Raw genomic sequence first — 25,263 nt, 5'->3', positions numbered from 1 at the left:
CACGGTTCCTGGTGACCCAATGATCCCGTTTCTAACAACTCCCTAGCAGAGAATGCATCCTCTGGTGAGACACCATCTGACCAAAAAAAAAAAAACTAGCCTGTTCTAAATGACAGTTGCCATGGCTAACAGGATGTCTACAGTCAACAGAGAAAGATAGTGTGTACTTGCTGGCTGGGATTGCAACACCTGATAACAGGAGGAAGAAAGCCAAAAGGGATGGAAGCAGATGGAAGATCTGAGAGAGCCATTATCTTGGAATACACCAGCGAAAGCAGATACCTTCAGTAATGCAAGGCCTGTGGAAAACGTCCTGCATGCAGATACAACAGTTGGCCACACAGCTGAGATGATGAAATCAAAGACCAAATACAAGTTTGATGAGCCAGAATTTTAGGAGAATCATTCTAAACAAAGCCATCATTTACTTGCCCAGCTCAGAGGCAGTCTGACTCTTGTTTGCATGGAGATCAAAGATTAAACTGATCAGAGGAGTCTAGGTTGTTAATGGGGACCATGTGTGAATGTAGTCATGACATTGGTACAATCTGCTCTTTTTTTAAAAACTTCACAGAAATGAGTATGTAAGTTCCATGTAATTCCACAAGAGGGCACAATAGAAGCAAAAATAAAAATTCATACACTTTCATGGTCTCCTGTGCCACCCTATCTTAAGCTGGTAATTTAATGAACAACCTTAAAATCTCAAAATTGTTAAAATCTTAGATCACTGTTTAATAAAAAATGGAGGGGCGCCTGGGTGGCTCAGTTGTTGGGCGTCTGCCTTTGGCTCAGGTCATGATCTCAGGGTCCTGGTATCGAGCCCCCATCAGGCTCCCTGCTCCGCGGGGAAGCCTGCTTCTCCCTCTCCTACTCCCCCTGCTTGTGTTGTCTCTCTCTGTCAAATAAATAAATAAAATCTTTAAAAAAAAGATGGAGATTTACTTTTGCACAAATTTCCAATATATTTTTTAAAAAACAGGGGAAAAGCACTACATAGGAATAATACTTTCCAAGTGTTCATGATTGTCTCCCCTATCTTAAACTATTTTAACATTATCGAATAGGATATTTGAGAATTCAACATTGAACAGAGAGTCCTTTGTTCTCTGCACGTCCAAAATGAAAGGGAAATACCTCAAAATAGACAATTAGCAAGTATGTGTAGCATGATTCCACTGCTCTTTTAAAGAATCCAAAAGCACATGTTTGTGTGTGTATATATGTGCACACAAACATTTATACACACAGCCATTCATTCAACGGTGTTTACTGAGCCCCAACTATGTGGTTGTCCCTGGAAATATGACTGGGAGCAAGAGAGACAAATTTCCTGCTCTTACAGAGCTTACATCCCAATCAAGGAAGAATGACCAAGAAAAAAAAAAGTTAATTATATATTAACTTCGGGTAGTAGTAAGAACTATGGGAAAAATTAATAAGTTTAAAGAGTGATGGGGAGGGGATCTCTGATGAGGTAACAACTGAGTTGAGATCTGAATGCCTAGCCGTACTACAATCACATAGGCATATTGATAAATGTGTAGAAACCATCGGGTGATGTTCACTAAAGTGTTACCAATTAGTTCATTCTAATGAAAAGAGAGAGGGTGTGGGGGCTTGGATTGGTGGTGCAGAGAATAGACGGGAAAAGAGCAACTTGAGTTTCTGACACCACAGATTGCTGCCTTCTCTGTATTTTTATAACACACAAGCATGCATTCGTGCATGTGTCAGTTGGAGAATTTTTTAAAACGGCGAACCAGTCAGAAAGAGAAGAAAACAAGAACATCAAAGCTTTTTGGAAGGTACTGAAGCTCTCTGCTCACATCTGCAAGGACATAGAGATACACCATGAAAGTATGGGCCTCTTTTGGACCAGGTGTTCTGGGTCTGGCTGTATTTACATTAATACAAAAAAACAAACACAACAGTGACAATAGAGAACAGGATGATTGCATCGCCCTGTTTACTCGTCTCCCCACCATCTGTGTCCCTTCCCTCCTGCATGCCACTCCCGGAGTTTTGGCTTTTGAATGGTACTCTCAGCCTGTGAATTCTGAGCTCAGAACCTTGCCAGAGTCTCTCTTCCCATGTAGGATCAAGTCCAAGTCCTCTCAGCCTTTTATTCAGGGCCCTATGCATTCCGACCGAGTTCACCTGTTCATTCTTCAGCATTATTCCAAATCATGATTTACCGCTCCAGCCAGGCCGCTCTGCCACTGTCCTGAGATGCTGTACATGCTATCCTCCTCCATACTGTATCCTGGGGATGATTCCCTGGGCACTTCACTCCGCCATCTCTAGCCTCACTTATTAAAACCATACCCAGTTCTTTAAATCTTGGCCCAAAAACCATACCCAGTTCTTTAAATCTTGGCCCAACACCCTAATCATCTAAGCTCAGAATTCTCTTTACCTTTAATAAATTATTTCTCAAATACACACAGGCTCCTGAGATCAGGTATCCATGTGGACTCATATTTTTAAATAGATAAATAGATGGATAGATAAATAGATGGATAGATAGTTAATTATAGATATATACATATGGATTTGTTAGTATACATACATGTATTTCCTAGGTCTATCCACTGAAAGAGGCTAGAAGCAGAATGTATTTGGTGCTGGAAATTAACGATGTGCTAAAATAAAAAAATGAATGAATGAATTGAATGAATGAATGGAGAGGGGTCAAATTGAAAGGGCTTGGGAACCAAGCTGACAGAGCTCCATATGACCAGAGTTGGAACAGCTTGGGCAACAAAATAAATCATGATAGTATTGAATTATAACCCCCCAAATAAAATAATTTTCCATAAGCCCATACTAATATAAATAAATAACAGAAAGGATAAATGAGTGGGGAGAAATGACAACTCTTTCCTATGGAAGATTTCCAATGAATACTTGTAGAAAGTATGAGGGAAATAGAAAATGACCCTTAGCACACCATCGTACTAATGACTGCAGGTAAGATCTACCAGCAAATGCTAAAAGTAGGGGGTAAATGTTTAACCAGAAACAGGACATTTGGCAATTATGAAGGGGAAAATAATATGTTTATTGTGGGGAATATTGGCAGACAGCACCAGAGCCAAGTGATCCAGGTTCACATCACTAGTAATACGTATCAGCATCGTGTACGCCTGGATATGATACACTGAGGAGGGTACCTCACCTCTGCTGTATTCTTCCCAGCCGTGCATAACCTCAGTCTAACCAGGAGAAAACACCAGAGAGCAAATTGAGTGACTTTTACTGAGTAACTGACCAGTACTCTTCAAAGGTGTCAAGATCGTGAAAAGCCAAGGAAAGACTGAGGAATTGTCACCTAGTAGAGGAAACTAGGGAGACATAACAACTCATTGCAGTGTGGGATCCTCGATTGGATTTTGGACCAAAAAAGGAAATTAGTGGAAAGGCTGCTACAATCAGAGTCAATTCTATAGTTTAGTTAATAGTGTTGTACAAGGTTAATTTCTTCGTTTTGACAAAGACTCGGTGGGTATGTCAGATGTTAACACAGGGGGAAGCTCAGTACAGAGTACCTGGGAGCTCTCTGGACTCTTTTTGCAACTCTTCTGAAAATCTAAAATGGTCTCAAAACAAAACATTTAAAAACACATACATATATACATACATATATGCAGGTTCTAGAGGCCATTGCCAGACCTAATAATTCAGAGTTTGGGGGTAAGGCCTGGGAATCTTTTTTAAACAAACTTCTTAGATGATTGTCAGGTACACAGAGGTTTAAGAACAACTACTCTCTGACTGACCACATTCATCATTCACGTTGTGAACATGTCCGGTTAGCGTTAGGTGAAAATCAGCATGAGCCTTGGTGTCACAGAACTCTGGTTTCTCCCAGATGCTCCCATTTTTTCATGGTGACCTTAGGTACGCCGTTTCAGCTCATCTGTTAAATGGGGGTAATATTACCACCCTAGCAAGGTTGTTGAGGCAGTAGCATCAATGTATATGAAATGCCCAGAATGAGGCTTAACATACAACAGGTACTGAGTAAACAAAGGGATTATTATTCCTTTACATTTGTAAATTACTTTATTGACAAAAATGTCTGCTGATTGAATATTTCGTATAGTTCTGTGACCTTGGGCAAGTGACTTAACCTCTCTGTGTCTCAGTTTCCTCATCTGTAAAATGGGGATAATAGTACTGGCTCATTAGGTTGTTGTAAGGATTAAATGGTTTAACATGGGAGAGCTAGCGAACAGTAACACATAATAAGTGCTATATGAGTGGTTATAATTATTATAATTACTTCATCAGAATAGTCTCTTATTTACCTGATTATTTTATGGGATTATTGTTTACATGGGTCTTGGGCTATAACCTCTTCTGATCACAGTTTTGCATTTTTCAGATTTCCACCTCTGTTTACTAGAGGATGTCTCAGATTACCCAAACATCGGTAGAAATGTTCATTATTATTCAGCTTTTTCTCTTGATAATTATTGTGTCTGTAATAGCCTGTTTCAATATAGGTCCAGTGTGTGTTTTTTCAAAAGGAGAATGAAGGAATGGTGGAGGAAAGGGTACTTATTTTTACCAGATTGCAGATTTATGTTGATATGTAGAATTTCCTTTCCTTTCTATTTTTGGTTTGGAGGCTTTGGAATTTTGGTCCCAGAGCAGAAAGTCCAGATAACCGTAGAAGCTCTATTCCATCCAACTGAATTTTCTGTAGAATGACAAGGGGCAGGGGTCACCAAATGTTTTCCCAGGCTCTGCACCCTGGGAGGGGGCTCTCTCTCTGTTAGAGAAGAAGGCAAGTAGCAGAAGGGAGGCTCCTCCTGCTCCTTTCTTGGCCACTGTGTCCTCTTGGTCAGCTTGGATAGACATCTTGCCTGCAGAAGAGTGTGCTGTAGGACTGATATTGCAAAACAAGAAAAGAAAAGAAACGAAAAAGGACAGGGACTTGATAGAAATTGTGGAAATGAAAGAACGAAAGATGATCTTGGAAAAACTCTGCAAATACATTTGGCTTAGTGAAGTGAAAATTCACAAAGGTAGAAATAGGTTAAGTAACATCACGAAGCACATTGTGTAAAGCAAACTTTCATTGAAAAAATATAATAATGGTGCCTGTGTTTCCTTTTTCCCCATTTTTATTATAAACTGTATACAGTATAAATGTTTTCAACCATTTGAACCATGTTTAAGTGTATAAGGCTGTGGCACCACGAACATTCACACTCTTGTGCAAGCATCACCACCATCCATCTCCAGAACCCTTCATCTCCCTACAATGAAATAATGTCTGTATTTCTTGTGCCTTTCCATGGGAGCACCATTTCTTTACTCATAATCCCATTTAGTATAGATGCACACTGTGCCTTGCTGATTCTGTGTAGATGGATTGTGGCTATTTTAGTTATAAGCAATATATATATGTTATATATATATATATATATTTTTTTTTTTCCCCATATACATGATGTCTTCACCTGGCAAAAACAAGAAAATGTTTCTTCTTCTCTTCTTCTTGAATCCCTGTCCTTTCCTCCTCTTGGTTTCCACCTCCTGCTTTAACCCTCTTTAAATATTTTTTGTCTTCTTCTGATTATCATTGATGTCATTTTCCAATGGGTCCCTCTCTGGAGTTCAGTTCTACTTGGATCTGAATGGCTTCTTTGTCTTTGCTTCTGTTCTGCCTTTCCTCCTCTGGTTCCTTTTCTTTTCCTTCAGTTGTCAGGGCCTTTTAGAGCTGCTTGAGAGGTAAGGAAATGGAATTATATACTTAGCACCTAGCTATCCCATCAACAGAGGAGGGAGATGTATGGGACGCACAAACAAAAGGACATTCATTGGTGTGGGCGGTGTTATGTTGGTTTTCTCTTCAGGAACTTGAGGCTCTATTACTTCATTTGTTCACAGACCATCTCATTTCTCAGGACCTATCCTCATCTACCATCAGCCTTAAAGCATATTTAAAGTTTTAGAGTGGTTCTGAGACAGCTCAGCAGTTGAATTCCTTAGTTTATGTAAATATTTACTGGATGCCTAATCTCTATGCCAGGCATTGTGCTAGGCGCATGGACTTCAGAAGTTAACTAGACACACAGCATCTCTGCCCTCACAGAGCTTCTATTCTCACCAAGGAGGCAAGAATAAATGAGAAAGTTAATTCAACAAAAGCCACTGGTGTAAGAAGTGGTGGAAAGAAGGAAATAGGGTTTTGCAATGAGGAGACTGGGAAGGGGGAGGGGAGATGGCTCTCTCCAGGAAACCTTACTGAGGAGGTAACATCTGAGCTCAGATCTAAAGGATAAGTCAGAGCTGGGTGTTCCAGAACACCCACATTGTGGGAAGTCTTTGGGAGCCCTTCACTAACAGGGCAGGGAAGGTGCTTATCATAAACAGAAGCTCCATGGAGCTTAATGGACAGACTCATAAAGAGGGGAGAAACACTAAATTACTGCGAAGTCATTTACATCAGCAGGTATGATTTGGGAACATCATCCATTTTCACACTAATCATAGATTTGATTCTTTAGGTAATTATCTAAAACAGTAGCTCACAGGGGCACCTGGATAGCTCAGTCGGTTGAGCGTCTGACTCTTGATTTCGGCTCAGGTCATGATCTCAGGGTCCTGGGATCAGGCCCCGAGTTGAGTCGGGCTCTGCCCTCAGCAGGGAGTCTACTTGAGGATCTCTCTCTCTCTCTCCCTCTACCCCTCCCCCCTCTAAAGTAAATAAATAAATCTTTTTTAAAAATAAAAATAAAATAATAGCTCAAAAACCTTGAAACTGACTAAAGCATCAGAGGCTGTGCATGTATTTCAGAGTCAATAAAGATGTTCTTTTTTTTTTTAAGATTTTATTTATTTATTTGAGAGAGAGAGAGCACAAGCAGGGGGTAGGGCTAGAGGGAGAAGCAGACTCCCCGCTGAGCAGGGAGCCCGATGCAGGACTTGATCCCAGTACCCTGAGATCATGACCTGAGCCCAAGGCAGATGCTTAACCAACTGAGCCACCCAGGTGCCCCTATAAAGATACTCTTTTTAAGCACATTTGGAAACCTTATCTCCTTCGCCTCAAATGTCATGAACTTAGGGAGTGAAATGAGAGAACATTCCAAAAAATGATTCCTTGGTAAATAAATCCATAATTTCAACTTATTTTCCTTCTGAAAGAGGAGATTTATATGTTAGTGGCTGTCTCAGCAAAGACTTAAGAGCATCTCCGACTGAGAGGACCCTGGCCATGTGTAGGAAGAGAATCAAGAGCTTATTGCCTTGGTAATGTTACTCTGCTCCCCAGCCTCTGCTGGCTTTGACACTAACAGAGTGATAAGGAAAAGTTTAAGGCCCTGAAGCCAGAAAATCCTTAGATTAGGCTGGGAGGTGAAAGAATGCCATTGATAGAAGATGAGGTGGGAGAGGTGGGCAGACCATGTCCATCCTGCGGAGACTTTTATGGGCCATGGTATGTGTGTGACTATTTCAAGTGCAGTGACAAGTCTTGAAGGGGTTTAAGAATGAAAGTGGCATCTTCTTTTTTTTTTTTTTTAAGATTTTATTTATTTATTTGACAGAGAGAGACACAGCAAGAGAGGGAACACAAGCAAGGGGAGTGGGAGAGGGAGAAGCAGGCTTCCCGCGGAGCAGGGAGCCCAATGTGGGGCTCGATCCCAAGACCCTGGGATCATGACCTGAGCTGAAGGTAGACGCTTAATGACTGAGCCACCCAGGTGCCCCAAAAGTGGCATCTTCTAATGTAGGTTTTTTTAAAAAGTCTCCTGAATACTTCATAACCATATAAGGATCAAGCTGTCAAGAAGATGTAACCAACCTAAATGAGTATGCATCTAACAATGAGCTTCCAAATCTACAAGGCAAAAAACATACTTAGACAAATAGACAAATCCACAATCTGAGTTGGAGACTTCAGCACTCACCTTTTGATAATTGACTATGATTAGTGTAAAATGAGTGATGGTCACCAAATCACATCTGGGTTTTTTGTTTTGTTTTAGTTTTTATTTAAATTCCAGTCAGTTTACATACAGTGTAATTTAGTTTCAGGTGTACTATATAGTGACTCAACACTTCCATACATCACCAGTGCTCATCACACCAAGTGTACTGCTTAATCCCCATCTCCTGTTTCCCCCATACCCCCACCCAACTCCCCTCTGGTAACCGTCAGTTTGTTCTCTATAGTTAAGCGTCTGTTTCTTGGTTTGCCTCTCTCTTTTTTTTCCCTATGATCATTTGCTTTGTTTCTTAAGTCCCACATATGAGCGAAATAATATGGTATTTGTCTTTCTCTAATTTATTTCGCTTAATGTAATACTCTCTAGTTCCATTCATGTCGTTGTAAATGGCAAGCTTTTTATGGCTGAATAATATTCCATTGTATATATACTGCTTCCTCTTTATCCATTCATCAGTTGATGGGCATTTGAGCTGTTTCCCTTATTTGGCTATTGTAAATAACATGCTGTAAACATCAGGGTGCATGTATCCCTTTGGATTAGTATTTTTGTATTTTTCGGTAAATACCTAGTAGTGCAATTTCTGGACTGTAGGGTGAAACTGGACCACTTTCTTTGACCATACACAAAAATAAATTCAAAATGGATTAAAGACCTAAATGTGAGACCTGAAACCATAAAAATCCTAGAGAAGAACACAGGCAGTAACCTCTTTGACATCGGCCATAGCACCTGCTTACTAGATAGGTCTCCTGAGGCAAGGAAAACAAAAGCAAAAATAAACTATTGGAACTTAATCATATCTGTTGATGTAAGTGAATTTGCAGTAATTTCACAATTGTACCCCCCCGCTTTTAGTGTCTGGAGATAAAACTCCACGGAGCTTCTGTGGTCATAATAAACAAACAGAAAATCAATACAAACATGGGAGTCCTTGACGACATTATCAGCCAAGTGACGTAATTGACAGCTCTAGAGTTTATAGACTACTCCACCCAACAGCTGTAGAGTAAACATTCTTTTCATAGGTTCGGGGAACGTTCACCAAGATAGACCATATGCTGAACCACAAATTTGAGAGGATTGAAATCATGTAGAGTGTGCTCCCTGACTACAAGAGGATTAATTTAGAAATGAATTACAAAAAGAAATCTGTAAAATCCCAAATATTTGGAAATCAAACCACACACTTGTAAATACCCCATGGGTCAAAGAATAAATATCCCTCTGGCTGGTCTGTGAGGAATATGTTGGAGGGGAGTCAGTATGAACACAGTGAGACCAGTGAACTGGCTTGTCCAGACCTCCAGGGGAGCTGCAATCATGACTTGGACTCAGGGAAAGCTGTGGAGAGGGAGAGAAAAGGCCAGATTCACATGTATTTGGAGAAGCTGATGGGACTCTTTATGGTTAGAGGTGGGCAATGTGAGGTAAGAGAAGAAGCATCTGACCTTGGGCTTTCTGATTCACATCCTTTGACATCTCCCCTTTGCTCTCAGGATCCAGTCCAAATGTGTTGGCATAGCTCCTGTTTGGGCCCTGCCCACTCTGCCAGCCTAATCACCAGCAGCCTGGCTCTCCCACTGTCTGCTTCAGCGCCATCGGGCACCTTGCCATCCCGTCCTGCACCATGCTCTCTCTTGGGTGTGGACCTTTGCACATGCTGTTCCATTGATCTTCAGTACTCTTTGCCCTGCTGTTCACGAATTGCTCAGCTTAGATGTTGCTTCTTCTGGAAAGTCTTCCCTGCTTTCACTGCAGACTGGTTTAGGCACCCTGCTGTGTGCCGTCCTACCCTGTCATCCCCCACACCTCACTTTGCTTTGCCTCTTTTCTGCCTCCCCCGTTAGACCTCCTGGAGACCAGAGATGATGCCTCATTCTAGATTGTCACTACTACTCCTACAATTGCCTCTACTGCTATAGTCAGGTTCTTGTTCCTCCGGGTGGGAATCCAGGATCCCAGCCCTTGTGGGATGGGATGATGATAAGACTGTGGCACATCAACCGAGTGCTTGCTGGGTGTTTGCCAGGGGCTAGGCACGCACGGTCTCCTTTCATCGTCCCAGCAGCACCGTGAAGTGGGTGCCTGCGCCACTTACAGGGTGAGCAACTGAGGCTTCAAAGGCGTAAGTCGCTTGCCCACGACCACACAGTTCATAGTGGAAACGGAATTTGAACACACATACAGTGGTCCCCCCGCTTATCCGCATTTCACTTTGCACAGTGTCAGTTCCTCCCAGGCCACTGTAGCCTGGAAGCAGATGATCCTCCTTCCCATGTCTGGTCAGAAGGTCATTGGTAGCCTGATATCACGTCACAGTGCCCACGCCACTCGCCTCACTCCATGTCGTCACCTAGGCATTTTATCACCTTGCGTCATCACAAGAAGAAGGGCGAGGACAGTGCAATAAGACATTTTTGAGAGACAGCCGTCGCATAACTTTTATTACAGTATGTTTGAGCAATTGTCCCTTTTTATTATTGTTGTTAATCTCGTATTGTGCCTAGTTTAGAAATTAAACTTCATCCTAGGCATATATGTATAGGAGAAAACACAGTATGTATGGGGGGTTCGGGACCTTCCACGGTCTCAGGCATCCACTGGGGGTCTGGGAACATATCCCTTGTGGATTGGGGGCGGCTACTGAAATTTGATTTCAAACCCAGTGCTTTTAACCGCTAAGTTGTACTGTAGGAGGACAGAGTTGGGGCAGAACAAACTTGAAGGTAAGCCCGTGAGCCCCTGATCATCTTGCTGCCTGTGGCCAGCCTCCGGTCCTCACTGAGCCCTGGGGACAGCCGCCCAGGTTAGGGCAGTGAGTGGGAGCAGGGACAGCAACGCCCATTACAGCTGGCCGGGTCTCGTACAAATAGCTATCATGTGCTGCATTTCTGCCCCCGCTTTCCTAAGAAAACAAAGGCCTCATTTCTGGTGCTGACTGATTTCCATAAGAGAATTAGAATGGCTAGTTTTATATCCTTTCGGTAAATATTCCTCTTCCCATTATCACATGGCCAAATGATCCTCTTCAAATTAATAACAGCCATAATTGCTGCAGAATTAGCCTTCAGAGACATAATGTTATAGAAAGAGTGGGGTTTTTTTCTCCCCACCCCGCCCTGGTCTTTTGTTTTTTTTCAGGTAAAGAGTGAAAAAAGCCTTACGTACTTGTTTTCAGTCAAGATAATAAGTAGATTATGATGATATCAGAAGGTTCAAAAGCTTCTTCTCTGCTTGACTCTGACTATGTAAAAGGCTTTTTGTGGTTGACGTGTTTTGAAGTGCTGTGGGCACGGCAATGGTAACTAATTACACTTGATACTTTACAAGGGGAAACAGACTTCTTACAGTAACAACACCATTACTTACGGAAGACTGACTGTGTACCAGTCACTGTACCAAGTACCTTGTGTGTGTTATTTCACTGGATCATTAGGACAACCTGGGGAGAAGGGTGGTGGTGGTGGCTGTGATAATTGCTTTCCACTTGTTTCAAATGGGGAATGGAGGCCTGGAAAGATGGAGGAACTTATCCAAAGTCACAGGGCCTGGGGTCACCCTGCCTGGAATTGAATTCACAAATGCCAGACTCAAGATTTGAAGGACTCTCATATCTGTGAGACGTACCATTAGGTATGGTGTGTCTGTTTGGAAATATGAGCTACCGACCAAAACTGTATGTGCTTAGTTTAACAAGCTCACACCTATGTAAGCACCGTTGTGGTCAAGAACTAGATGGTTCGACCATTGCCCCAGAAACCCATGATGTATCCCTTCCCAGGAGCACCCATGGGCTTCTTGGCATTTCAGGGAGAGCAGATGCTGAGGAGGGAGGGAAGGAGCTAGGCTTCAGCGGTTACAAATAGCAGTATGTACCCACGAGGGCCAGACGGGTAAGTCAGGAATGACACACAGCAGTACCCTCTGACGTAGAGGTGACTCTGTTGTACCTTTCATTCAGGTTAAAATCCTTGGAGTTGCTCTTGACTTTTCTCTTTGTCTCATGTGGCGCCTACAGCCCATCAGGAAATCCTGTTGGCCCTATCTCTATACTCTATTTAGGATTTGACCACTTCTCACTCGCTGGATTGTTACCCCCTGAGCCAAGCCACCATCACAACTCACCTGAATTACTAAGATGCTGTCCTAACTGGGCTCTCTGCTTCCCCTGCACACCTTAATCGTCTGTCCTCAGTGTGGCCTCCACAGTGACCATTCCTCTAAGTCAGATCCTGTGTCACCCCTCCTTTAAAGCTCCCCAGTGGCTCCCATCTCACTCAGAGTAAAAACCAAAGTTCGTCCAAGGGCAAGCAAAGCCCTAAGTGCCCCACACACCCTCTATCCTCCTCCCCAACTCTTCTCCCCTCTGTTGGCCCTGATCCAGCCACACTGGTCCCCTGCTGTTCTGGAAAAGTGCCAGCCTGCTTTATTTCCATTTGCTCACCTCCTTCTGAGCAAAACTTTCTCCACAGCCCTATTTAAAATTGCAAACTCCTCTTTACCTGGGACCCCTGGTCGTTTCCCTGCTTTATTCTTCACCTGCTTATAGACTCTATAATGAATATATTTATCTTATTTGTTATCTGACTCCCTCATGAGGGCCTAGATTTTTGTCTTTCTCAGTCACTGCTGGTCACACGTGGCACCTAGTGGACCCTCCATAAATGTTTATTGTGTGAATGAACTGAGGATGTCGGGAGTACCTGTCCACAAGCACCAGCAGATTTTTCCCTTGTAGGTTGCAGGCTGTTCTTGCTGGAGCTGTCAATTTTTTTTTAAACAGAAGTGCAGGTATTTCTGAGAAATCTTCAGTTTTCACAAAATGTTGGCAACTAATTCAATTTTTTTAATAAAGACTATGTATTGGGGAGCCTGGGTGGCTCAGGTGGTTAAAAAGACTATGTATTAAAAATTTTTTAGGGACACCTGGGTGGCTCAGTTGGTTAAGCGATTGCCTTCAGCTCAGGTCATGATCCTGGAGTCCCTGGATCGAGTCCCGCATCGGGCTCCCTGCTGAGCAGGGAGTCTGCTTCTCCCTCTGACCCTCCCCTCTCTCATGTGCGCCCTCTCTCTCACTCATTCTCTCTCTCTCAAATAAATAAAATCTTAAAAAAAAAAATTTTTTTTTAAATCCATTCGTTGGCTGAATTTGACCCACAGGCCCACAGGCCCTGGTTTGCACTCTGTAGGGTACGTTGGACTGGCTTTGCCATCTTCACTGAAGACATGCAAGCTTTCCAAAAATAGTAGCCATAAAATTTATTCCTAAGCTTTTCTTCTTTGTCCCTTGGTTCTAGTCCAGAAAGCACGTCTCTAGAATCAGAGCAGCAGAGGAGGGATTAGATATGGCTCTGGAGAAGGACAGTGTGTAGAGAGGGCTTACCACCCGTGAGTCCTCAGATCTGGGGCCTGTGTGGGTGCCCCTGGTGGGGGCCAGCACTGGTATTCAAGTGTCCTAAATGGTTGTCACTGGTCTTCCAGACATGCATCATCTCCTCCCACAGTGCTGGGTCCCAGGCAGTCCACCAGGGCAAGACTTGTAGGAAAATACAAACCAAAATGAATTGATAGGGTAAGCCCCTCTGAGGTGTGCTCCTTGGAAGCCAAAGCCCCAAAAGCATGACCAAACAGGATGCTGGCAAAGGTAAGAGGTAAGAGGCATCCTCTTACGTTGCTGGCCAAAGGCTAAATTGGTCCATTTCTAGAGAAGTAGTTTGGCAACACTTATCAAACGTACAAATGCATGTATTCTTTGATTAAGGAATTATATTTTAATGAATTTATCCTACAGATACACTCATGTGTGTTTGAAATGAATTGAGATGAGGAGGTTTCTCAATGTGACACTGTTTGTTGTAACAAAAGCTTGAAAATAACCTAAATGTCCTACAATGTGTAACTAGATAAATTACGCTAGAGCCATGGAATGAAATGCTGCACAGACATCAAAAATAAGAAATAAAATCTGTATGTGCTGATATGTAAAGTCCTCCTACAGGATTGTTTTATTTAAAAAAAAAAAAAAGGCAGGCTGATAACATTGTGGACACTATGCTACCATTTGTAGCATGAAAAGGGATGGTAGGCACATAGCTATTTATTCTTACACGTATAATATATCTCTGGCTCAACACAGAGCAGTCCAGTATCATCGGTTACCTCTAAGAATGGGATTTGGTGACAAAATCGCAAGGAAGAATAAATTGCCAATAAATTTACTTTAATATATTTTTATTTTTAACTATGTGAATGTTTACTACATTAAAAAGAAAAAGAAATGTCATATTATATGCTTGGAAATCTCCCTAAAGGGGCACCTGGGTGACTCAGTTGGTTAAGTCTCTGCCTTCGGCTCAGGTCGTGATCTCAGGGTCCTGAGATTGAGCTCCACATCAGGCTCCCTGCTCAGCAGGGAGTCTGCTTCTCCCTCTCCCTCTGCCCCTCCCCCTGCTCATGTGCTCTCTCTCTTTCTCTCTCTCTCTCGCTCGCTCTCTCAAATAAATGAATAAAATCTTAAAAAAAAGAAGTCCCCCTTAAAAGATACCCATTGTAGTATAGTTTATAATAATAAAAAAGGGAAGCAATCTTGTGTGTCAAATAATAGGCTATTGGTTAAATAAAAATTTTACCATATTTAAGTTTTTTCTGATTTTATAAATTTCCAGTACAACTTTTTTGCCTTTTCCTCTCTTGATTAAACATATTGCCTGTACCTTCATGTTGGAATATCTCCATTCTTCAGATCTTTTTAGTTTTTTTTCCAGACTTTCATCAGAAGAGTCTTTTGTTTTCTTCTTTTTTGTTTTGTTGAGGGGTGGTAACATTTTGTTGAAGAAAGTAATGATAGCTTTAATAACACTGATGACTTAGGGCCAAGAAAAAAATCAGAATAATCAAGTCAGCAAGCTTGATTCTTTTGGGTAGATGTCTACATAACCCTTAATTGATTAAAACATTAATACTGTATGCTTTTCTTCAGGACTTATTAGATAATCAGCCATAAAGAGAAATTTGTACTATTTCACATAGGTTGAGATAGCTTTCTCTTCCTCTCTAATTCTGCAATTCTAAATTCGCTTTTTATTGGAACTCCATACATTCTCTTTTCCCTGAAAACACATTGTAGAAAGTGACTTAATCTTTCTATAACCTTATTAGCCAAAACCCAGCAATCATTAACATTATTTGACATGTAAACTTGGACAGAACCCTTTTCTTTGCTTTAGTTTTCCTTCCCAGTAAAATAAATTGGCAAGATATTGAGTACTTGGGATGGTGTTGGGCATGCAAGAAATCATAATTGTGTTTACATGTGATACATAATTTGTATCATAAAATGCATTTACTCATACTTCTGTAGAGAGTTTGCCTTTCCTCCACAGTACTCTGTAACTGTGATTTTAAAAAAAATTAGTAGACAGATGCTATTCTGTGGTAGATTTTTTACGTTTCCCTGGGAAAATAAGAAAAAATAAGAATAAGGTAGAGGATTTTTTTTAAGTCTGTGTGTTCAATTTGAAGAATTCATCCTAATTCTAAAATTACGATCTTCAAGTTGTTAAAATGGATGTCAAGATAATCTTCTCTTATAAAATGGTAGGCAATCATTATTCTTAATTTCATTTTACTAGTTTGTAAAATCTATTCCTCTAGTAGATGAGAAACGAAAGCTAGATCCTGCAGCTGATCATGTAAGCTCTGAAATCATTCAAGTCTGAAATCTCCATGATACCTGTATCATACAGTGTGCATTTTCATCAATTTTAAATATTGGGGATCCCAATGGAATATCGTCTTAGCTTGCTGTAACAAAATACCAGAAATTGTGTGCCTTAAACCACAGAAATTTATTTTCTCACTGTTCTGGAGGCTGGAAGTCTGAGATCAGGGTGCCAACATGGTTGGGTGAAGTACCTCTTCCTGGCTTGAGACAGCTGCTTCACATTTTTTTCTCACATGATAGAGACTGACAGCAAGTTCTCAGGCATCTTTTCTTATAAGGGCACTCATCCCTTCATGAAGTCCCCACTCTCATGACCTAATTGGACCTTAATTACCTCCCACACACCCCATCTACGAATACCATCACACTGGAGGTTAGGACTTCAACATGTGAATTCTTAAAGGACACAGACATGCAGCCCATTGCAAGTGTTGTTATGGTGTTAGGTGTTGTTATGGTGTTAGGATGATGTTAGGCCAGGGATCCAGGAAAATTCAAATCCTTTCTTAATTAAGCGACCACTAAATTTCGGGAATAAAGGCAAAACAAGGCAAATAACACTATCACTACCTAAGACTGAAGTCTCAAACCCCAAGGCAAAACTGGTAAGCTAAGCAGTTAGGACAGAAGAACTGATTTGCTTTAGGTGGCTGGCTTAAATGAACTGCAACAGAGGTTAAAAATCACAGCCCATGAACCAAGAATGGCTTTCACATTTCAAAGGGTTGAAGAAAATCAAAAGATTTTGTAGCATCTGAAAATTATATGAAATGCAGATTTTAGTGTTCCTAAATAAAGTTTTATTGAAACACAGTTGTGCCGTTCTTTTACGCATTGTTGTCACTTTTGTGCTACAGTGGCAGACTTATATGGTTGCAACAAACCCTGAAAGATTTACTGTCTGGCCCTTTAGAGAGTAAGTTTGCCAATTCGGATATACAAACAAAGCTGACCAATGATTTGTTTCGTCTATTCCCAAGACTAAATCTTAGCTGAAAATGTAATTTCAAAAAGATGCAGTCATACCCATCAACACTAAAAGAAATAGATCCAGAGACAGAGTATTTACCCCAAAGCCTGGCATGAGCTGGTCTAGAGATCGTCCACTTCAATTTGTCTAATGCCAGACCCCCCTGTTCTAAGAGAAAACTAAGAGGGGAAGACAGATGGCTTCATTGGAGAATGAAAGGAGAAGAGAGGGCCTCAGTCCATGAGCTGAGGTTGTCATTCCTTTGAAAAGTTCAGCCCTTACCAAATATAGTCCTGGAATTGAACCATCCTGAATTAAGATTTATTTTCCTTTGAGTCTTTACCCCTCAATTGATATTTATCCCTGAAGTCAAAGGAGACGGGAGGAATGGAAGCTAAGAGCATGGTACCCTTTCTAGAATTCAGCATTGACCAATGAAATTTGTGGCGCTGTTGGCATATCAGGCCACTTCCTTTGTTTCTGATTTGTTTTTATTTTGTTTTTTCCCTCCTTCCCCCAAACACACAAAGGTGATTTTAAAGGATGTGGATTCACTTCTCTACGTGGACACCGACGTTCTCTTTCTGAGACCCGTTGATGACATCTGGAAGCTTCTGAGGCAGTTTAATGCCACGCAGCTTGCCGCCATGGCCCCTGAGCATGAAATCCCCAAGATTGGCTGGTACAGCCGCTTTGCTCGGCACCCTTTCTATGGCTCTGCGGGAGTTAATTCAGGAGTCATGCTGATGAATTTAACTCGCATAAGAAGTGCTCAGTTTAAGGTAAGGAAATACTTTATATTTCATGTTTAAAAATTGGGAGTTTTAGTCATTTCAACAGTGATGTTCCTAGATTGTCAGTGTATTGATTTTGGAAGTAGATGGCTTGTTGGTGAGGATGGAAGGGGCCAGGGAAGAGGAAAATATTTGGAAAGTTATGAAATGTTTGTTCAGGAAAAGTCCAGGTGGTTATGGAATTTAAAGCTTCAGCACAGTTGCTATTCAGGAATGTTATGTTGCATTTCTGAATTCTATAATGTTTGAACTCTGTGTATACCCAAAGCTTCAAAAGCCATGGAAAATTTTGTGGAATTATCCTCAGGATATATTTATATACGTACACAGAGATAAGGCTGCTCATGCCTCATCTTTTATCCTAGTAAAGAACTGGAAAGAACCTAAATGAACATCAGAGAACTAGTCAAAAATTAAAACAAACAAACTCATCCTCCTATTAAGAATTAGATTAATCTACAAGTAAGATAAATTGATCTCTAAAAAATATTAAGGGAAAAAGTGAAAATGAAACAAAGCATAGTACCATGAAGTATGATCTCTTTTATGGCTTAGAAATTTCCAGAAGGATACCTAATTGTTAACTGTGGATATATCTGGGGAAAGTGCGGGTGGAGATGGTAGGAGGACGGAGGAAGAATATTTTTACTTTTTAATTTTATCTTTGTGTGCTGTTTGAATATTTAGTCTATGAATGTGTTGCTTTTATTTTAAAAGCAAATTATGTTAAGACAAGGAAAAGGTGTTTTTCCTTAGATACCTTAAATCTGCTATCTGTATTTTGTTTCCTCCCTTCTGAGGCAAGAATTAAGCATGAGAAAAAGAGGTTCAATTTGGGCACAGTTTTCTGAGCAGAAACGATAGCCCCAACTACTGGTTCCTGGTCCATCCCGATCCATGTGTTAGCGACCCGGCAAAACTCTATAGTTTCCAGCTCTAGTTTTGCTTTGTCCTATGTCTTGAGGCCAGCAGGACCCCTCCCGTTTGCTTCATTCCTGGAGGGTTTGAGGGTACCAGTTCCTCTCTGTTGTTTCCCAGGGGACAAGATGCATTTGCTTTGCCTCAGCCCCTCTGATGGTTTTCTCTTTTCCAGAACAGCATGATTCCAAAAGGCTTGGCTTGGGAGGACATGTTGTACCCTCTGTACCAGAAGTACAAGAATGCCATCACGTGGGGAGACCAGGATTTATTAAATATTATTTTTTATTTCAATCCAGGTAGGCTCTCTTGCGAGAATGCCGTTTGTGTAGGAGTCCGCCCACCGCGCTGCACAGAGCACATTCCAGCCCGGTCTGCGATTGACTGAGCCTGGATTGTGCCTGGGTTCCCCTGTGAAATGCGCCCTTTCATTCACACACACCACCACCCACCCCCCCCCAGGCCTCCCCCCGCCCCTCCGCCCCGCCCTGGGGGCTGCCCTCACGCTGCTGACACAAAAGGCCAAATGTTGCAACCTCCAACACTGGACTCCATTTTTGGAGAATATCTTTTAGAGTTTGGCCACACCATTCTTCTAAGAAGTGTGGTCAAAATTATTGGCAGGGCACAGAACTGCATGCCAACATTATAAGCTAGACAGGGAGGCCCTCCGTGGCTAAACAATTGCTAGATTGAAGGGAATTGGTTCTTGGGATCCTTACAGTTAAGTGACTTGTTCGGAGTTAAATGAACCTAGAATAAGGACTTAGATTTCCATTCCTTTTTCTTTTCATGTGAGGCAAAAAAAAAAAAAATTCCTTATATTGTATCAATGATTTGGTGGAGTTGGGGGAGGGAGATGCAAATCTCTGATCTGTGTTTTTTGATGTTGACACCTAAAACTAATAAAATTTCCTCTTTTCTTTCTTATTTGCTAAAACTGTATTTAATGTTGTTAGAATCAAAACCATGTTTTCTCCTCGACAAAGATCTTTTGGGGAGAAAAAAAGCTCTCGTTACCCGGACCTATTCAGTTCATTTCTTTGTCTTTACAAAATCCTAAAATAGAGACTCCTGTCCATAAAGACTTTTGCCTGTGATAACCTGTCACTCTGGAAGCACCTACTATGTACTTGAATTGTTTTTTTAAAATAGAACTCTGAAATAAAACCTAATCTCATAGGTCTTTGGATCTAGAAGGAGCAAATCCTGGGAAAGAAAAAAAAGCAGATTGAAAGAGAGTTTCTGGGGAAAATTCCCACTACGAATTCATTAGAGGAAGGGAAAGCCTTGGCCGTTTGCTGGTGGCATGTTTTAATCCGTTTCCCTCTGACAGTAATAGGAACTTTAAGATCTGTACCTCCTCCTTTTTCTTCCTAAGCAGATTTCATCTTTTTTCTAGGTGTAGATGGATTGGTTAGGACTTTTGGCTGCGTGTAAAAGTTAGTCCCAGAGTTAGTCCAAGCACAAGGGATACTTTGTTATTAGCAAACTGGTGTCTGCTAGAAACCAAGGCAGGAAGGCCAGCAGGCTCAGCCCAGGACCTGAAGCAGGAGAGGGAGAATGAGGAGGAGGCCAGGGCGGGCTTGTTTTCTCCCACTGACATTGCTTATTCCTCTCTTTGTGGACTTCCTTCTCTGCTCCTCAGGCCTCAAAGCAAAGTACCCCACGTTTCATACTCCAGGTGCAGCCACATGCAAAGATGAACTCCATCCTCACTCTGAATTCCCAGGGGGAGAAACCAGATGGTTCCAGCATGGGTCAGCTAGACCGGGAGCATGCAGCTAAGAAATAATGGCTGACATTTATTATTTACTCAGTGCCAGGTGCTGGTCTAAGCATTATCTTCTTTAATCCTCACAACCACCCTGAGAATATGATCCCCATTTTACAGACAAAGATACCAAGGGAGAGTTCGGTAATTTGCAGCACTGCTAATGAGTGACAGAGCAGGGGTGTATACCCAGGCCCCTCTGACTTCCGCCCTCTGCGTTTGGGGGAGAGGGGAAGTTCTAAGAGAGGGGCAATCCTAGAGAGCTGGGGAGACATCCCAAAATGTATCTCTGCACTGAACTATTCGTCCTTTACATATTGCATTTTGCTCTCTGTTATGTGGCTAAAACTATCTTTTAGAAGCCCATCTGGACATATTCCCAAACAGGAATTCTGAAGATTCGCAGTTTCCTCCTCAGAAATCCTCTTAGCCTGTTGCAGATTATTTGAGGACGTGATCAGTGAGTAAATAATACTTGAAGGCAGTTGTAAGCAGCTTTGCAATTAGACAGGAGCCCTTGTCTTTAATTGGAGCTGAAAACCAGCTGAGTTCGATGGCTTCTATACTCCCCATCTTAAATCCATTGAGTGCTCGAATATTATCAAATAGTTTGAGGTTGTTCTAAACCCTGGTTCTGAGCAGTACCAATAACCAAGTTTTCTAGCTTTCGATCGGCGAGTTCTTAGGTAACTCCTTGATTGCTGTTTCTGTGACCTGCGTTTGATCATCCTTTTTCATACTTTCTGCACGTACTTTATTAAACATGAGATCTTTGAACTGAAACCCATTGATATCCTTCATATGATAGGCTCTTTCTTTGTTTATATTGTGGTCACTTTCTATTAACCAGAAAATTATTTAGAAAAAAGATTGGTCATTTTTATCCCTAGAAAGGAGAGAGGGAGAGGAGGGAGAGGAGATTGGCCCTGACACGGGAGATAAACATGCTTGTTGTTATGGTCTTTTGGGTCGCCATGGACGAAGAAGCAATGCACAAGGGATGCCTGGGTGGCTCAGTTGGTTAAGCGTCTGCCTTCGGCTCAGGTCATGATCCCAGGGTCCTGGGATTGAGCCCCGCATCTCCCTCTGCCTGCTGCGCCCCTCCTGCTTGTTCTCCCCACTCCCCATCCCGACAAATTAATAAATAAAATCGTTTTTTTAATGGGCGCCTGGGTGGCTCAGTTGGTTAAGCCACTGCCTTCAGCTCAGGTCATGATCCTGGAGTCCCGGGATCGAGTCCCACATCGAGCTCCCTGCTCAGCGGGGAGCCTGCTTCGCCCTCTGACCCTCCCCCCTCTCATGCTCTCTCTCTCTCTATCTCATTCTCTCTCTCAAATAAATAAATAAAATCTTAAAAAAATAAGAATTAAAAAAAAGCAATGCACAAAAAACCTGAGCACATGTCTGGAATGGTATTATTATTATAGCCTCCTATAGCCAATAACACCACTTTTTAAAATGTGTTTAAAAGTCATTCGTTTAAAAATATTTTAAAACTCTTGCCATAATTAGATAGGAAATTGCTGTGGATGTGTAATTGCAGTGCTGGGTAGTAGACAAGAGGAGAGAGCTGGAGCTCAGGAGGGACAAGCAGGTCGCTCAGCCCATAGGACATTTCCTGGCAGGTGGGGTGAAGATGGAGTTCACAGCTCTACATGTGAGTTTGAGTCGAGAGCAGAGTTCTATAGAAAGGGTAGATTTGACCAAAGCCAGAAGAGCACCCTACACAGAAAGATGTGCTTTGATTAATATGTTTGGGTAGCAGGGAACAAAACTCAGGCCAACTAAGGAAGGGACCAGGGGGCAGCAGCCCTGGGAACACATGGGTCACATCGGGCTAGGCCTCTTGGGAACTAGCTCTGGGAAACTGCTAAGGACCCCAGCTGATTTCTCCATCCCTCAGAGGCCCCATGGCCTCTGCTCTCCTTGCCTCTCTCCACGCCTACCTGATTCCGTTCTGTTTCTCAGCATTCTGTTTCATGTGGCCCAACCCTGAGCCCACACAGCCTTACAAGCCCACAGCCAATGATGATGCATGTTTGGTAACAGCCCCCTTTGTTTCCTAATTCACACTTTTGAAGAGAAAGAGAGAGAAGACAGAGAGAGAGATTTGCCTGGCCCAACCTAGGAAATGACTCCAAGCCCAGCTAAAAACTATTTCTCTTTGGATAGGGAGACTGCCCATGATCTGGTCATCAGGAGCCAGAAGAGCAAGGCCATGTGGCATTTTCCTCTCTCAGGCATGAACACCTAGGTCTCTCCCTTCCTCAGGAACAATCTCTCTAAAGGTGGGCTGTGGGCAGGGAAGGAAATGAAACCAGCCAAGTATAGATAAGGAGGCAGGGCGTCCAGAAGATAGCAACAGTAGGATTCTGCCCACAGGGAGAGGGAAGAGCTGAAATGCGCCTGGAATATACATAGATTGTCATGGATTATACAAAGGGTGGGATACCAGGGAGTTGGAGGGGTTTGGTGGTGCCACAGGGAGTGGAACACGTAGTCTTGTGGGACAGCCTCTCCGGTGGCCCCAGGCGGGCCTTGTTCTCATCCTGCCAGGGTCACTAGGGCCCTGCATTTTGGGTATACAGCCACACTGGCCCTCACCCCACCAAAAGCTCCCAGCATCTGTCAGCGGTGAGCTGTGGGGTTGACAGGCTCAGCTATCTGGCGTTAGGATTGTTCCGGGAAAATGGTAACATCTTCTTGTTTGGGGAGTCTGGGACTTTAATGAGCTCTGATGCAAAGCCAAGAATGATGACTGTCAGATACTTATGGGAAGTAGCCTTGTTGTATTTACTTTTTGTCTTTCACCTGCAAGGCTTTGTGCCTGGAGCAGAGTTGGTCTTCAAAAGAGTTGGTTGGTTGAATGAATGGATTTGAGAGACTGGAGTGACAGAGGGAAATGAATGGAAGAGAAAGTCCACAGCAAGGAAATCGAGGAGTGGAAGGAGAGGGAGAAATCCAGAGAAAGCAGGACACACCTGGTAGCAGAAGGTAGAAGGTCCCATTTACTCATTCATTCAGCAGATACTGCTTGAGCACCTACTATGTGTCAGTCACAGTGGCAGGCACTGGGGATGATGCAGCGGACAGAACGGACAAGCGCCTATTTTCACGAAACCTACCTTTTATTGGAAGAGGTAGACTTCCAAAGAACAGCAAGTTGTTACAAATCATAGGTTGTAATAAATACTGTAAAAGGAATAAATAGTGGCACCAGGGTGGCTCGGTCAGTTCAGCATCTGCCTTCGGCTCAGGTCATGATCTCAGGGTCCTGAGATGGAGCCCTGAGTTGGGCTCCCTGCTCTGGGGGGAGTCTGCATCTTCCTCTCCCTCTACCCTTCCCCCCCGCGACTTGTGCTTGCTCTCTCTCGCGCACGCTCTCTGTGTCTCTCTTTCTTTCAAATAAATAAATAAAATCTTTTTTAAAGAAAGGAATAAATGAGGCATCGAGAGAGAGACTTTCAAGGCTGGAGGGAGAGGATTGCTTCTTTAGGTTGTGTGATCAGAGTAGTCTTCCTGGAAGAATGTATTGCCCTTTTCTGGAACAAGATGCATTCTGGAAGAATGCTGAAGAGGATGCTGGGAAAGCTCAGTTCCAGAAGGACGCATTAAAGAAACAAAACTAACAAACAAAAATTAATGATGCATCCAACAGCCTTCATTCTATTGGTAGTGTAGTGAGTGAGTAGCAAGCCTATTTCACCATGAAGTGAAAATGATCAGGCATGAGCTGTTCCATAATCTTAGAGAACCCAAGAGTACAAAATAATCAGAAACGTAAGGAGCAATCAATTCACACGGCACTCTGTGAATAGTTAGGAGGCTCTGGAAATAAATGTAGACTCCTGAAGCCATCACTAAGGGATTTCAGAGCCATAGATAATCAGTTAATGGGCTTCTTTATCTATGTAAAAATGGAGAGGAAAATAGCAAAGACTCGGGGTTTGAAGAGGGGTTAGCTTGAAAGAAGATTTTAAAATAAATTGCAGTGGTTCGAGGCTTTGGGGATTTGGAATTTTAAAACCATTCATGATATTACTTCCTGAGCAGTGGAAAATAACCTGTTTCCCCATGCTATCATTTTTAACCATCAGATTTTGACAGCCCTGATAATCTTGCTTAAAATAGATCCATTTCAGAATGGTTATTGATCATGTGCCAAATAGCCATCATTAGTCCACTCTGCATGTTCATCAGCTGATCTCCATAGATGTTCCCTCTTTAGTCCACCCCATGACGCTAGTTTGACCCCTCTCCTCCTCCCCCCACCCTCGCCCGTTAACCAAATGGAGATTTCAGAGTGAAACCCATGCAAAATGTATCTGTGAATAAAAAGACACAACTGTTACTTTTCACTGCTCTGTCTTTGGATTACAGGGCCCCAGTTTTCTTAGGGGAATTACTCTTCTCTCTCTCTCTCTCTCTCTCTCTCTCTATTTCCCCCACCCTACCTGCTTTTGCATGCAGTCCTAGAACTCCGTCTGCTCCTGACTCGCACTCACCCAGTCAGACCATATCCTCGGAACCTGAGTCTGGGGATCCAAGAGCAGAAAGTAGCCAAGGTTTCGGTGTTGGCGATGTTGGCAGCCGTGCTGAAGAGCTGACATTAATTAGTGCCCACCTGTCAGAGTCCAGGAGCTGCCCCACATCCTGACCTGGTTCAGCTTTACCTCTGATTTTATGAGCTACTCCCTCTCTTTTCAAGGAAAAATTCTTTTCCTTTTTTTTCTTCAAGCTGGAATCAAAGTTAGTTACTTGCAATCCAACATAGATATATATTTCTTGAATATTTTAGGTCAAAGCAGTCTATTTATATGACAGCTTTGCTACTGTTATCTTACCCCTTTGAAGAGACTGAGTTTATCCCAGCAAAATTAAATAGCTTATCTTTCGTAAAGCACACTCTGATTTCCAAACTTTTCACCATGATCAGGCCATTCTCTCCTCCTTGAATCCTCTTCCAGGGCTCCATTTTTGACTGTCAAAATCTCATCCTTAGTTTGTAAGTCTGAGTTTAAATGAAACTGTACTGAAATATCCTCCTTTCTATGAACCCTGATAAAAACATGTTCATTTTGACTTTACTACATACTGTCTCCCTTACAAGAGTA

The 25,263-nt window shown here is 42.3% G+C and overlaps 1 protein-coding gene across 1 annotated transcript in view; it reads left to right on the top strand.

Moving 5' to 3' along the window:
* The window catches only part of GXYLT2 (glucoside xylosyltransferase 2), a 93,705-nt gene that overhangs the window by 56,479 nt on the left and 11,963 nt on the right, over positions 1–25,263 (top strand). Inside the window, exons 5-6 of the mRNA XM_034997406.1 lie at positions 17,194–17,445; positions 18,551–18,674. Of these exons, the coding sequence (XP_034853297.1) occupies positions 17,194–17,445; positions 18,551–18,674 (376 nt within the window). The remainder of the gene's footprint in view (positions 1–17,193; positions 17,446–18,550; positions 18,675–25,263) is intronic.

The sequence above is a fragment of the Mirounga leonina genome, unplaced genomic scaffold (assembly GCF_011800145.1).
Source record: "Mirounga leonina isolate KUSES-001 unplaced genomic scaffold, KU_Mleo_1.0 Mir_94, whole genome shotgun sequence".
Taxonomy (NCBI): domain Eukaryota; kingdom Metazoa; phylum Chordata; class Mammalia; order Carnivora; family Phocidae; genus Mirounga; species Mirounga leonina.
Note: the sequence above shows the minus strand (reverse complement) of the source record. Positions and strands in the feature narration are given on the sequence as shown.